This window comes from Triplophysa dalaica, chromosome 21 (assembly GCF_015846415.1).
Source record: "Triplophysa dalaica isolate WHDGS20190420 chromosome 21, ASM1584641v1, whole genome shotgun sequence".
Taxonomy (NCBI): Eukaryota; Metazoa; Chordata; class Actinopteri; order Cypriniformes; family Nemacheilidae; genus Triplophysa; species Triplophysa dalaica.
This window is the reverse complement of record NC_079562.1, coordinates 9,571,869-9,587,666: the sequence shown is the minus strand read 5'-3', so window position 1 is coordinate 9,587,666 and position 15,798 is coordinate 9,571,869. Positions and strand designations below refer to the sequence as shown.

Sequence of the window (15,798 nt, the reverse complement as noted above, 5' to 3'; positions counted from 1 at the left end):
TCTTTTCGTCTCTCGTTTTAGTCTGAAACAGTGCTTGTTTTTTAAACAAAAACAGGAAGTAGAACACAGATTTTAAGATCAAAGCTATAACTTCCTATGTCCTCCTGACTCTGAACTGCTCTCACAGATCCACCAGGAATCCAGTGTCCTGAATCCACTGCACTAATGCACAGCAAAATGGCTCTTTACCAAAGTCATACAAGCTTCAGTGCAGATAACAACTCTGTTATGCAATTCACAAGCCAAGAAACCCTCTAATACCCCAGTATTCGTTTAGTAAAAAACAACCTGATCCCCCCCATACAGCACTCAGCTGAAAATACTGACTAATTTACTGTCATCACTATACCAATAAAGCTGTTTTCTCGTAACACATGCTGGAGGACATTCAAGCTCAACAGAGTTAATGTGCGGAGTTAAGAACATCCTGGCTTATTACATTGACAACTGGCACACATGAAGCCATGCCTAATAAAAAGCTTAATTTCATTACAGAGTGGCTTTAGACAGAAGGAACTCTGGGATACGACCGCTCAGTGTGCTAATCTCTGCCCGGTGTGCGTCATGAAACATGACAAGTTTTTGGCAAAGCACACATATGTGGACACTTTGTCAGTGTTGCAGTGAACCTTCGCATCTCTTTGGAAAGCAAATTGCTATGAAGTGTGGTTGAACATGTGCTTGTGTTTAAACGTCTCTTAAGTGACAGATCGGCTCTGTTGAGCAGTTAGTTAGTGAAGATAATCCCACGATCCTCATGTCACTCTGTGTGAGGGAGTGAGCGTGCAGCTTTGATCTGGGCTCTTAAGGAAAACCGATCCTTTGGCTTCTGTACCCTCGAGCAGATGAGTTTGTGCTCTGAGAGGTCAGAAGTCACTCTGATTTCTAACGTCTTCCACAGTCTTCCACTGCCCTCTGTTTACACTACCCAGTTATCGTACAAAAATGACAATTTAAAGCAAAAACGGGTTCCACACACGTTTCAGGCTGAATCTTACACAATAGTGTCGCAGTCATACTTTTGCTATGATGAGAGATGATGGAAGACATGAGGGTGAGGTAAGCTAACAGATTTAAAATTTTTTGATCAATTGTTCCTTTAAAACAGTTTTTGCATAAAAAATCTGTTAATGATTAATAAGTTGAGTTCATTATTCTTAAAGTTTACTCAAACTAAATGTATTTTATATCAATAAACAAAAAATATCCAATATTATTTGTAAAGTTATTAGAATTAGGAATGTTGCCTGAGTAACTGAAATAAGTCTAAAATTATTTAATGAAAATAAATAAAAAAACAAATGAAATCTAAAGCTGAAATAAAAATAAAGCTCTTTTTATAGCAACATAAAAATAACTAATAAAATGACAAATGCACATTACAAAATTGTAAAAAATGTAATTACCACAATAACAAAAATGAAGTTGATCTTCCAGGTATTTGACATCAAGACGCATGAAGATCATAAAGTGAAGTGCAATTTTATGTTTCAAACAGAGATGGCGATAGAGAGGAAATAATTGTAGACTTTGATTCTTAAAATTGACTAGACAGGGTTCCTAGACAAAAATGTTGAACCTCTTGGCAGAAATCAAGTTTGCAACGTGTTAACTGTTGTTGTTTCCGCGTCTCAAACTCATGTGAGCTAAAGCCGCAGGAAACCCTAAACAGAAAACACATCATTTCACAAACTCAATGTAATCCAAACAATCCCGAGCATGACAAACATGTGGAATAACCAGTGTTTTCACACTCGTATCTCCCACGTAAACCTGAGCTGGGTTTCCCGAAACCTTAAAGCTATGTCATTCTTAAATTATACCTTAAGAGTGGTTGAGATATATTCTTAAGAATGACGTATGAGTACGATGGTTTCGGGAAACCCAGCCCAGATCTGATGTTACATCAGTATCTAAAGTCACTTCCTCCTTCACATCCACAGTAGTTATTTAAAAGCTGTAGGAGAGGATTCCATTAACACTTGGCCTTGAGCAGAGAGGATAACCTCTTCTTTAAATAAAAAAAACTGACTTCGTGATAATATTATATGAGATTGGCCTCCTGCCATGCTTCTGGTTATGTTCACTATGACATCTCTCGGGAGTCTACAGGGTCACGTGCTGACACGTGCTGGGGGTCGGCAACGTATCAGTAACTTTACCCACCTTAATGCTGTTTTAATGACCTTAATATATGTAGGATGTAAACTTTAAAAAGACTTCTCTGGATCTTAAAGACCGACTTCCTGTAATTTCTCTTTATCTTTCAGAAGCCTTATCCATCATGTCAAACTTCTTCTGTATTAAATCATACCCGTCTCATTTCTGGCTTTGCGGTTCGGCTGAGCAGCTGCTTCAATAAAACGCGCGGCCAAAATTCTCATTGCCAAGATTATGAGCCTCATTTTCAGCTTTTGAACTTTTATTTTTTGACCACATTTACTCAAACCGACTCCAGATTCTGTTGGTTGAAAACGCACCAGTATTCTTCGGCGACTCCTCCGCGGTCATAGATGGGCCCCTCCAGCTCACGAGGCCCAGGAAAGATACTATCATGATGGATAATGATGGTTTTGATGAGCTCGTTCACATGTGCCTGGCAGGAGACCTGATCGTGGCCCTCGGGTACAGACATGAGTGTGGGGCCGAAGCAGATGGCCAGGTTGTAGGGGTCCATCATGTTGTCTTCACTGTACTGCGATAGACTAGAGAAAGAGAAAAAACAAAGAATGAACAAATATCCAATGAATATGTGATGTGAATGTTGAAGCACCTTAGTTGAGTGCAAAAATGTACATTGCTAAAATTAGTTCCTTAGTTCCAAAACTTACTTCCATGCAAATTAACTATTTAAACTCATTTTAGATTAAGCATCTTGTTCACAAATGCCGTGAAGAGACCAGCTCTCTCTGTACTAATGCGAAAAGCAGATTGAGTTCCAGACCGAGACTCTACCTACACTTTCTTATGACAGCTCATCTATCAGAGACTTTCATACACATGTGTTTGGACGCTTCTTACCGATCTCACTCCACAGGATGCCCTTTCATGTGCTTAGAGAGACCTCTGATGTGCCCATTAAGCAAGAAAATATGTTCTAGGGAAATATATTTGTGTGTTTGGTGGTGGGACAGAGAGGTGGTATTTGGTGAGTGAGGGATTGGGGTAAAGGCAGTTGGGTCTCATAAACTTCAACATGGAGAGACTCCAAACCAAATTTATGGGAGCTGTCCTTCTCAGACAGATACAGCACAGCGGTCTCCGATTACCCACATTTTTTTCTTTCTCTGATTTCTGTATGTCTTCCGTACCATTCAAGTGTGATGTCTTTATTGTAAATGTGTTTTTGTGGTAACACTGGACCTTGCGTACGACTGGCGAGAGCAGCAGTTCTTCGTAGACTCATTCTGGCACCCCGGTTGACTTTTATAGTGGAGGCAAGATCTATCGGCCATAAACACAGAGGCCATTCACAGACGTCTGGCATGGGAGAGCTAATGGGGGCTAGATGGCAACAACATACCTCAAGACACTCGGCGTCTCACTCACTTTCCATTTCTGGCTGTGATACCAAAGCTGGAGCAGGTTCACTCAGTTTGGGGAAACCAAACACGCCTGTGCGCGCACCAGCAGGCTGGTATAGAAGCTAAGAGCATGTAGTGGTCTGGGGGGTCTTTCAAAAGAACCACAGGGTGGAAAAAAGGGGGGTGGTAGTGATACAAAGAGAACCGTTTCAAGCGGTTCAATGCTGTAGCATCAGCTAGCGTTGGGTTTGGGCCAATAGTCTCTTTTAGGAATGAGAGTTTTAGAGTTGTAGGTCTTGTAAAATGCAAGTTTAAGAACAAACTTAAACAATTTGTGGGAAGAGAGGTTAGCTATAGTAAATCACTAGAAAATAACATTGATTTATAGGAACAGATTGCAAAAAAGGTCCCATCTGTCGCAGCTGCAATACCATTGGTTACGACACATGCTACAACAAATGCATACAGCTTTTATAGATAGGACAGTGAGGAGAGGATGGAAATTTATATGGGGTGAGAGAGGGGGACCGGGGTCGGGAAAGGACTCAGGAAAGGACTAGAACTTGGTTCATCTTAAGTCAATGTGCAGGGCACTTGTTTATTGGTTTACGAAGGCATTTTGCATTGGTTTAAGTTGTTTTATAATAAGTAAAAACTGCAAATGCATCTTTATCATTTATCATATAAAAGAGAGATGCACCCATACAAAATGTCCCTACCGATAACCAATTTTTCAGAGTGATATCTGCCAGATGCCGATTCTGAAGATGAAATTAATATTTCTTAACTTTCTGAATGTATTAATTAATATAATGACTTATACTATTGAACATGAAAGTGGTGCTGTTTCTTAACATTACAAATACATATACTGTATGTATAAACTGTTGGCCGATAGCACGAAAATTGGCTTTAAAGACTGAAATCGATTATTGACATTGATGTATTGGTGCATCTTTAATATAAGATGCAATGAAAATCTGATTTGGGAGCTGAAATGGTCAGCAATTTTCAGTCCATCCTCTACACAAATCTACTACACAGTTAAGTAGACTTATATTGACTTCTATTACAACATCCATTGAATGCAAAATATCACTGCTGTCCTTCTGCCTCCATATTTCGTGATTCATTTTCTTTGCCATAAATCATTATTATTAGTCACCTTTTATGTTTGTCACTGGGTTTTGCAAATATATAACCAAAAAGAAGTATTAAAAACTGCTTGTCATCTTTGACAACACTGTATTTAATCATTAAAAAGTTAGTTTTTTTATTAAATACTGTGTGAATATAGACATCAAAGGTCTTGGAAGGGCCGAAGCGAAATTCTTATCTGAAAGAAGAAAGGGAGTAAATGATGACATTTTTGGACAAACGAACACTTAAACAGCACTTCTAGACGTGAGATCTTTTTGAACTTATTAAAAACCCAAATAAACAAAAGAACCGAATGACTTCTATGTAAAACATCCAGCATATGAGCTTTGAACAATGGCACTCACTGCTTGAGGAAAGCAAACAAGTATCTCATGATGACCAGGGTGTTGCTGGGTAGCGACAGCAGGACTTTACGGATGTGGACAGCTCTGTCCTGGAGGTTCTCCATGGCTGACAAAACATAAAAAATAAGTTACTTCAACACAAAACTCCTCTTTTGTTTAATATGGAAAGCATGAGTTGAGTTTGTGTGGTGTGGGTGTAAGAAATAAGTGGACACTCACAGACACAGGACATGAGATCATGGAAGACTTCCTTTGGAAAGAGGGCGTGCTCCAGGCCTCTGAAATAGAGCTTTAAAACTCCAGCAATAGAGTCCATTTCGTGGTCGTTCTGATCCCCAGCCAGCGGATCTTCTCCTGAGACACAAAGAGAAGAATCAAAATATCATAAGAATAGATGAAGAACAATGAGTGGGTCCTTTAATAATACAAGCTGATTCAAAACAGAGAGGAGACCATAACAAAGGAAACGTTGCAGATGATGGTGCAGATTTATTCACCTCTCTCAAAGGCGTTCTTTATGTCATTGACTTCCACCTGGGAGCCAGACACCCTGAATATACCCTCGTGATGGAGACCTATACAGACACACACAACATTATGAACACAAAGAACAGACAGGACATGTTTTTTTCTCTAGTTTGTGCTGTGTGTTGAGGTTTAAGTAGATGCACGTACATATATATATTATTTGAATTAATCCATTATATTTATCAGTTAAAACTGTTTTTTATATCAGTCAAATAATGTCGTTATTGAATATTGACTCACTGAGTAATATACAGCTGTGGAAAATAATAAAAGAGACCATTTTAAAATGATTACTTTTTATAGGTATGTGTTAAGGTAAGATGATAATTTTAGATTCATTCAGTGAACTAATAACAATATTTCTACCAAATTTCAAATAAGCAATACAACAGTACAATCTGTGGATGTATTTAGGAAAACTTCAAATATATATTTTTTTGTGATAACCTGGATTTTTATCTCGGTGTCTTTTATCATGCTATCAGTCTTTCACATTGTTGTTGTCACTCCTGAGGTCTCATTTGTTAAAATTCAACAGACACTGGACTGGAATGGCCACAATACATCTAGAAATTCTGATTAAGTTAATATTTGGGATGGTCTCTTAATTTTTTCTGCGGCTTTATTTACACGCTAGCAATAAGCAACAAAAGGCTGTGCTACATTGTGTAACCCATTACGATGGTTAAACTGTGGTTATGTTAACCAATCAGAATCTATCATATAATAATTCAATAACAAAAACATTAAATTGACAGAATAAAAACTGTATGTATTTAAGACAAATATTAGGGAATATCCAGTGCCGAAACAAAACTCTGGAGAAAATACCACTTAATGATTTATAAATAGAAAAGAAGAAATGATCTGCAATGAGTGCAGCAAAACAGAACATCATGTTCATTTCTGCAGAAAAGACCCGTGAGTTGCACTGCAATAGTGCCTTTGGCAAAAAAAGCAAAAGTGAGAGAGAGAGCTCACCATGTCGACTGATGAAGCGTATACAGCTCTCCACCATGAGGGGAATGATTTGGCTGGGCTCCTAGGAGAGCAAAAAAGCAAAAAATGAGGGAGAAAATATGCAGGTCTGGTCAAATGGTTAGAGGGAAGGGTCCCTGGACATTTCACAGCACAGGAAATCTTTCTGAAGAAGGGTTTCTGTTCGGGATTCAAATAGTAATAATATTTGCAAAGGGAGGCATGCATCAGACAGAATTTAGCAGGGATGAAAAAACACAGTTTGAGCCACGGGGGAATGGGGCAATGGTTGCTAGGAGACAGCTTCTCTCCACAGCTTCCTTTTGTTTATTTGAGTGAACAGGAAATGGCTAAACCATGCGGAATCTGGGCCACGTCGAGCCCGAGCGTAACTGTGTGAGGACATGCTTACAGACACTGGTTAAGACGTGTGTCACTGTGAGACTAATACATACACCCTTGCTGTTCTTATGACGCTATTGAACAAAAGACGGAAAATGCAAATCTATTTTACGTGAATCAAAGTGCAAAGCATTGTGGGATTGTTCGTCTTAATGTGATTATCTTTATGATCTTTATGATTTTACAATCTTTATGTGGTAATTCATCCAAAGGGGACTGTAGTGTATATCAATTTCCGTCACTAGAGGGCGATATGGACATTAGGGTGGTCCTTGGAAGGGATGCGCTGGGTAATTTTTTGTTTCAACAGTGCTGGGTCACTGCCCCAAACCTCCTGTGGGGTTGTAAAACCCTGTTGGGTTTAGGTAATAGGACAGACATGCTAAATTTATTCCAACGGTTTAGTTAGCAAATTTATTCCACTGTGATGTGCAAAATGATTGCAGGGTGGCATTGCCAGGAAAGTGACTACACACTGTAAATATTACAAAGAAGAGAGAAGTTACAGATCTGTGATGAATAAAAAGGGAATTGATCGCCATTTCCAGAACCAACTATCTTAAGACGTGTTTAGAGATGTACATGCATTCATGTTTATGAGATAAGAGATCACACGCAAATATATACAGTACAAAAAAACACACAGCTGTCCTGGGGAGGGCCGGTAATTACCTGTTTCCGCAATGTAGAGTCCCTGCGACCGCTAGAGAGAGAGAGAGAGAGAGAGAGAGAGAGAGAGAGAGAGAGAGAGAGAGAGAGAGAGAGAGCTCTGTCATTACGATGGATCATTTTCCCTCAAACTGCTCTCATTTTCCTCCATATTCAATCCACAAATTGCCTGTCGCCATTACACAAGTAGAAATGACCCTCTAGTGATGTTTCCTGTTTTAATATACTTCTCTTATATACACACAAACACATACAGGCTGTCATTAAATCTGTTATTTCTATCTATTCTATAAACTCTTTGTTTTCACATTTCCATACTGCATTATAATTGAAGTGTAAGACCCTCTCAATAAATAAACCATCAGAAGTGAATAAAAGATGAATGTGTCTAGACGAGATTGACAAATGACTATAAAACATCTGCATGTGTGCTAAATGGTGGCTTTTTGTGTCTTGTTTGGATGTGTTGGTTACGTTTCCCACTTACCTGGCAAGGCAGTAGTCGGTCTTCTGACCTGAAGAGTCAGAGAAGAGAAAAAACATTAGAAAAGCTGTTAGATAGAAGCTGGATGTGTGAGGAAGCGACCGCAGCTGGATAGAAAAGCTGCCCGGCTTCCTCTGGGAGTAAAGCATTTGCTCTTCTTGTCTGTACTGTTAAAAACAACCTTCCTGTGGGATGTGACCTTACACCCACATGGCCCTGACAGGAGAGTTTTTAATGCGCAGTACAGTTTCACATCCATGTTATATATGTTTAATTTTAAACTATGTTTATGAAATTCACAATTTGAAACCATTTTGACACATTGGTTTGTGCAGATGTTGCCATTTTCCCATATGCTATGAGCTACATACACACACAAAAAAATGGAATTGCAATAACAAATATACTTTCTTTTCTTTTTTTCTTCAGCCAACATTTTTTTGATAAAATATGTTATCTTAAGGGTATCTAAAAAACTTTAATGTTTTTTCCTATAAATTCCCCTGAAACACAGCAACATTTATTGCTAAAATATGTTTTATTATTACAATAATTATATAAGATGCTTTGTGGTATTACTTATTTTGTCTCACTTTAAAACTTTTTATCCTGTTAATATAACAATATATCCTGTCAGATAAAAATAAAATATATATATCAGTAAACGCTCTGCGCTAATTCTCGTTGGGTCTTTATTTCCCTCACCTTCTTGCCATTGTATCAACAATTAATAAGTAACAAAGTTTAAATGCTTATACTCTATCATTTTGGAAATATGACCATTTAAAAAAAATATTACAGTTATCAAGCTCAAAATGCATAACAATACAGGCCCAGCATCTCCACACACACACACAGAACTCAGTGGCGTGCAGTGCGATACATCCCAAACATACAACAAACATCAGAAGGCTAATAATCAAACCTCTATTTCCCTCAGTCATCTTCTGTCGTGTGTCTGTGCTGTCTGTGGTGGGACATTCTGTCAGTGTGTTTCAATAACAACAGCTGGGCTCCGCACATACTGTACCCAAATCCATTTCACACTAAAATTCTGATTCATTAAGGCATTGCGACTCTGTTCAAATCTGTTTTCAGTGGCTTTAATGAGTAACAGAGCTACAATAAGTAACAGATCATATAGTACTTATATAGGGATCCTTGTATTTTAATGTTATTATATACAGCATAAAATGATATAGAATCTGGCCAAACGGGTTAATGCCCTCAGCAAGCAAGGGTACAGTGTTGAGATGTACTGTAAGAAAGAATGCACCAAGACCAGTACCAACCAGAATATGAAGTATGGACATACACTATTTAGAAAGGTCAGTTAGCAAACACTATTACCATCTCCTCAGAAACATTAAACACATCATCATCTCTAAATCATCTGTGTTATCAGTCGGATAAAGACCGTTTCATTGGACGCGTGTGCACCTGACCCCCAGGTAACATCCGGTTTGTGTTTGGCTAGTGTCTAATAATGTAAATATTTGAATTGTATTTAACTTATGTTCATTTGTTGGGTTATTTTACTGTATTAAATAAACGATTTGTTGCATTTTGTTGTATGTTCATTTTATTAAATAAACAATTTGTTGAATGGGTCCTGTAGTTCGGTCGCATTTAAACAAACCGTATGGTACATTGACAACTAGCGGTTGAGCTTGGTATGGGAGTCTAAATTCAAAATATCGGTTTACCCAAGTAAAAGTTTCTTTTATGGTTATCAGAAATAATCTACAGGCACTATTGTTTGGGAACGTGTACGTTAAATTGGGGTCATAAAAGTGAGCATGCGCAGCAACGTTTGTGTATGTTGTTAGGATGAAATCGTCTGTACTGACTGATTTTACCTTCCTGTTTACTGACAGTTAAAAATGATCTGTGTTTTCACTGGCAGCAAACACAGAGCAGAAAATCCTCAAGTGCTCATGCACACAGTCATGTTCGCTTATCCCACTATGTCTTAAATCAGTCTGTTTGACCTTTGACCTCCATCACCCAGGACTGCCAATATGAGTGAGTGAAATAGTTCACGATAAAGTTCAGAAGACAGCAGTACAAAGCAGCACTGTGACGTTGAAGCTTTATGCTCCGATGACCACAGACTGATGACATCAGTACCATCCTCAATCTAACACACACACACTTAACTCAGTCCCTTCTCTGCCTGACACTGAAACCCCCACACACACAAACTGTACACTTAAGTCTACAACACACAGTCTCTCTTATCACTAAAAGAAAACAATATTACATAATGATGAATTGATGAATTATTAGATCATTTGGTTCCTGGACTTCTACTGTTTTGATATAAAGCTAATAATATTTACTACAGACTTGTCTGATTTTACTTAAGTTGGTTTAGCATTTTTAGCAAAGAAATACATTTTGTTAATGTATCAACGTCAGTTCTGGGTACAATAAACTATAACTAAACCCACATTCAAGTCACTTCAGGGTACAATAACTCACTTTCTCCCAGAGTCTTCTGTATCAGATCATGTTTAGCCTGTAGCTTGGTGATGAGGTTCCTGCCCTCGAGAAACTCCTTCAGTTTCTAAAAGAGAAAACAAAGTCACAGGTTTAGCTCAACCGCTAGCCATCTCAAAAACTTCTGAACAAACACTGCAGACAAATTTCACTCAAACACAATCAATCTTTGCTTCTTTTCTCCACCGTGACAACAAAATCCTGCCTCCACCCTTTTCAATTTGCTGTGCTGTGTTGAGACTATACATCTTGTTGGCGTAAACATTAACTTCATATTCACCAACCCTGGATCTATGCGCTGTGATACCTTATGGCTATTTGGGGGCAGAAACCGTGACCTGATGGAAACCTGACAACAGACAGACAGTTAGAGGGTCAAGAGACGGATGGAGAAAAACCCAAACTGTGGAGGGAATGAGGGAGCTGAGCGGACAGATGCTTATGATTACATCCATCATATATCACAGTCACACCAGCAGAACGGTGAAGCAGACAAAGAAATAATGGACAAGGCATGAAGCCATGCACTGATGCTTTTGGCAGAAGAGACGGACAGAAATGGAAAGTATGTAAAGAGAAACAAATTGAGGGAAAATGTAGCAAGCTGATGAAGAGGTGCTAAAAATGTCTGCATAACATCAATTGACAGAAGCTTTCTTTAGTGAATATAAGTGCACTTATTGATCATTCTGTCCAATATTAGGTCGGAGTAAATGCAAATCCATCCTTGGCCACTAGCATGTTATACACATTTTCTATGTCCTAACATAACATATGTACAGTATTGTTCAAAATAATAGCAGTACAATGTGACTAACCAGAATAATCAAGGTTTTTAGTATATTTTTTATTGCTACGTGGCAAACAAGTTACCAGTAGGTTCAGTAGATTCTCAGAAAACAAACAAGACCCAGCATTCATGATATGCACGCTCTTAAGGCTGTGCAATTGGGCAATTAGTTGAAAGGGGTGTGTTAAAAAAAATAGCAGTGTCTACCTTTGACTGTACAAACTCAAAACTATTTTGTACAAACATTTTTTTTCTTCTGGGATTTAGCAATCCTGTGAATCACTTAACTAATATTTAGTTGTATGACCACAGTTTTTTAAAACTGCTTGACATCTGTGTTGCATGGAGTCAACCAACTTGTGGCACCTCTCAGCTGTTATTCCACTCCATAATTCTTTAACAACATTCCACAATTCTTTCACATTTCTTGGTTTTGCTTCAGAAACAGCATTTTTGATATCACCCCACAAGTTCTCAATTGGATTAAGGTCTGGAGATTGGGCTGGCCACTCCATAACATTAATTTTGTTGGTTTGGAACCAAGACTTTGCCCGTTTACTAGTGTGTTTTGGGTCATTGTCTTGTTGAAACAACCATTTCAAGGGCATGTCCTCTTCAGCATAGGGCAACATGACCTCTTCAAGTATTTTAACATATGCAAACTGATCCATGATCCCTGGTATGTGATAAATAGGCCCAACACCATAGTAGGAGAAACATGCCCATATCATGATGCTTGCACCTCCATGCTTCACTGTCTTCACTGTGTACTGTGGCTTGAATTCAGAGTTTGGGGGTCGTCTCACAAACTGCCTGTGGCCCTTGGACCCAAAAAGAACAATTTTACTCTCATCAGTCCACAAAATGTTCCTCCATTTCTCTTTAGGCCAGTTGATGTGTTCTTTGGCAAATTGTAACCTCTTCTGCACATGCCTTTTTTTTAACAGAGGGACTTTGCGGGGGATTCTTGAAAATAGATTAGCTTCACACAGACGTCTTCTAACTGTCACAGTACTTACAGGTAACTCCAGACTGTCTTTGATCATCCTGGAGGTGATCATTGGCTGAGCCTTTGCCATTCTGGTTATTCTTCTATCCATTTTGATGGTTGTCTTCCATTTTCTTCCACGTCTCTCTGGTTTTGCTCTCCATTTTAAGGCATTGGAGATCATTTTAGCTGAACAGCCTATCATTTTTTGCACCTCTTTATAGGTTTTCCCACCTCCAATCAACTTTTTAATCAAAGTACGCTGTTCTTCTGAACAATGTCTTGAACGACCAATTTCCTCAGCTTTCAAATGCATGTTCAACAAGTGTTGGCTTCATCCTTAAATAGGGGCCACCTGATTCACACCTGTTTCTTCACAAAATTGATGACCTCAGTGATTGAATGCCACACTGCTATTTTTTTGAACACACCCCTTTCAACTAATTCAACTAATTGCCCAATTGCACAGCCTTAAGAGCGTGCATATCATGAATGCTGGGTCTCATTTGTTTTCTGAGAATCTACTGAACCTACTGGTAACTTGTTTGCCACGTAGCAATAAAAAATATACTTAAAACCTTGATTATTCTGGTTAGTCACATTGTACTGCTATTATTTTGAACAATACTGTATGTAACACAAGATCCCAAAAGACCAAAACTGATAGTTTTGCTGAATTTGGCACTTTTGATTATCATTGTATTTTTTCCAATTATTGAAGTCAATAGGGGGCAAAATCTGTCTGGATATAAGCATTCTTCCAAATATTTTTCTTTGTAAAAAATGATAGAATTTTCATTATTGTGTGAAGTATCCCTTTAAACAAGCACTATTTAACTAAGAAGAATACTTCTCGGTACCATTATCACCTACACTTGAAAAGAGCAAGAACCGACTTTCTGTTTTTCGAATACTAAGGTTTCAGACTATTCATTATGGATTTCATACTGATTTCCATACTACTATATAGTATGAAAGCAGGTGATTTCAGATGCAGCCCACATTTATTTTTCATTTTCACTGCAATTATTAGTGGTTACCAGAAGATAACTATACTTTTCTATAAGTGCTGTAAGTGTTATATTCAGCCAGAAAAGAGAATGGGGTCAAAAGAGCACATTTAAAGTCCCTAAACTTGACACTTTGCCTTTCCACGCACCACTAACTAAATAGGCCTTCTGTCGTAAGGAGGAGTGCACCTGCAATGTTATTTTCCAGAACTACAACGTGTAATTGTGTTTCAGCCGTCAACAAACAAGCACAGATCAATGAATAGCAGTCAATCACTGCAGTCCTGCAATTTCCTCTAATTCCCGTCTTCTGTACGAAAGCCTTTTATAAGAGGCCTTTGAGTGAGGACAAAGACATTAAGCTGTATCTCAAACATTCAATCTCTTATCTCTCCCATTGCGCTCTATATTCCTATTTTCCACCCTCCATCCATCCACCACCTTCTTCACTCTTTCACCCCTCATTTACCGTGAAGTAGAACTGTTCGGTCTCCTGCTGGTTGGCCCGTCTCTTGGCGATGCTGGGTTTGCTCATGAAAGATTCCGACACGGTGGACTTGACCGACTCCATGGAGTTGCTGTGGTGGAAGCAGTCGGTCACATCAAAGTCCTCAATGGTCACCATGTCCTGGATGGTTTGGAGAGTGGCCTCCATTGTCTTCTTCACCTGGAGAGAGGCATGGAGGGATGGCATGATTATTAAAGAACATAATCATTGGCAATGTTGCAGATTTATTCATGCAGAACGTTTGTTTATGAAAGACAGATGTTTCTAGGAAAATGTGCAACGCTCCGCAATATTTATAGGAATCTGTTCGCTCTGTCCTTGATTTGATTTGTAACGGCGCTCATGGAATGTAGAAGGTCATTTGATATATGCATGTGTGTAATATCAATGTTGAAACAGAAAACATGCTTGAAAGAAATGTTTACACAAATGTATACAGTATTAAATGACTAGCCTATATGTACAGTATGAACAGGCATGTACAGTATGTAAATACACATCTGTTTGTTATTGTGACGGTATGTAAACAAATATGTTCGCTTGCGTTTGTTTATATCACCTCTTCATTCTCTATCGTGAGTGTGGACAATCTGGACTGAAGCTGCTGGCATCTCTGGATCAGCTCTACCTGCACGGGCTGCTGGGCACACATGTGTCCCTCCTGAGTGCAAAGAGATAGGAGAGACCATGAGACACAGGAGAACTGAAGCTGAACCATCTCCAGCAGCGATCACACGAATGTTGACCCCACGTGCTCTGGCTACACTTACAAACGGAGGAAAAAATCTGACCTAAACTAGCCTCTATCTGCCCCCTCTGTCTCTCATATTTGCTCTCTTTCACTTTCCCACTTTTGCCCTGACAGCTGAAGAACATCTGGCCCGCTGTGGTCCACCCTTTCCCTGAGGGATGAGTACACAACAGGGCACATGTGCACTGGGGATAACCAGCTGCTCGACTCATCACACAAACACACACACATCCGAGCCTGTGATGCAAGGACTCTGGTTTAAAAAATGTAAAAACAAACACGCACCATACGTTTTGTATCTCAGATGACAATTTATATTGAAGACATAAAAATAAAATTATTATTAACACTGATAGTAGCTTCTTTCAAAATATAGATTGTCTTTCGCTTCAAATGCAGATTTTATAAAATCGTTTTTTTATAGATGTGTACAGCCCTTTCTTTCTGTCTTTATTAAATTACAAAATCTGTTTTAAAAATGTAAGTTCAATCAGGCTACATTTTCCACACGGATATTTTCTTAAGATTCACCGAAAAATGAAACTTCCGTCTTCATTTAAATTTTACTCATCATCAATTTTTTCCAAATCTGTATAAATGTCTTTGTTCTGATGAGCACAGAGAAAGAATTTTGCAAGAATGCTTGTAACATTTCTTGGCCACCATTGACAAGCATTGCTTTGGAAATTTCTTTGTTCTGTTGAACGCAAAATAAGATATTTTGAAGAATGTAGGAGAGAAAACAGTTCTCGGGCACTGTTCACTACCATTGTAATTTTTCCTGTTATGTTAGTCAATGGTGGCCAAGAAGTGTTTAGTTAAAGCATCCTTCCAAATATCTTTCTCTGTGATCATCAGAACGAAAAAATGTAAACAGATTTGCAATAACTCAAGGATGAGAAAATGATGACAGTGTTGTGTTTCTCTCGCTTGCTTCAAACGCTGCTGATGTCACAGTGCATTTAAGGTAACCGACATACACTCACCTAAAGGATTATTAGGAACACCATACTAATACTGTGTTCGACCCCCTTTCGCCTTCAGAACTGCCTTAATTCTACGTGGCATTGATTCAACAAGGTGCTGAAAGCATTCTTTAGAAATGTTGGCCCATATTGATAGGATAGCATCTTGTAGTTGATGGAGATGTGTGGGATGC

At 38.6% G+C, this 15,798-nt stretch overlaps 1 protein-coding gene across 4 annotated transcripts in view; it reads right to left on the bottom strand.

Annotated features, from left to right (window-relative positions):
* Positions 1-15,798, bottom strand: part of srgap2 (SLIT-ROBO Rho GTPase activating protein 2) — a 91,041-nt gene that overhangs the window by 4,683 nt on the left and 70,560 nt on the right. For all 4 annotated transcript variants that reach the window (XM_056735366.1, XM_056735369.1, XM_056735367.1 and 1 more), the window contains 10 exons: positions 14,448-14,549; positions 13,850-14,047; positions 10,575-10,659; positions 8,094-8,121; positions 7,610-7,640; positions 6,539-6,599; positions 5,527-5,604; positions 5,249-5,383; positions 5,030-5,135; positions 2,481-2,705 (listed from right to left, as the gene is read on the bottom strand). In XM_056735366.1, coding sequence (XP_056591344.1) covers positions 2,481-2,705; positions 5,030-5,135; positions 5,249-5,383; positions 5,527-5,604; positions 6,539-6,599; positions 7,610-7,640; positions 8,094-8,121; positions 10,575-10,659; positions 13,850-14,047; positions 14,448-14,549 — 1,049 coding nt within the window. The remainder of the gene's footprint in view (positions 1-2,480; positions 2,706-5,029; positions 5,136-5,248; positions 5,384-5,526; positions 5,605-6,538; positions 6,600-7,609; positions 7,641-8,093; positions 8,122-10,574; positions 10,660-13,849; positions 14,048-14,447; positions 14,550-15,798) is intronic.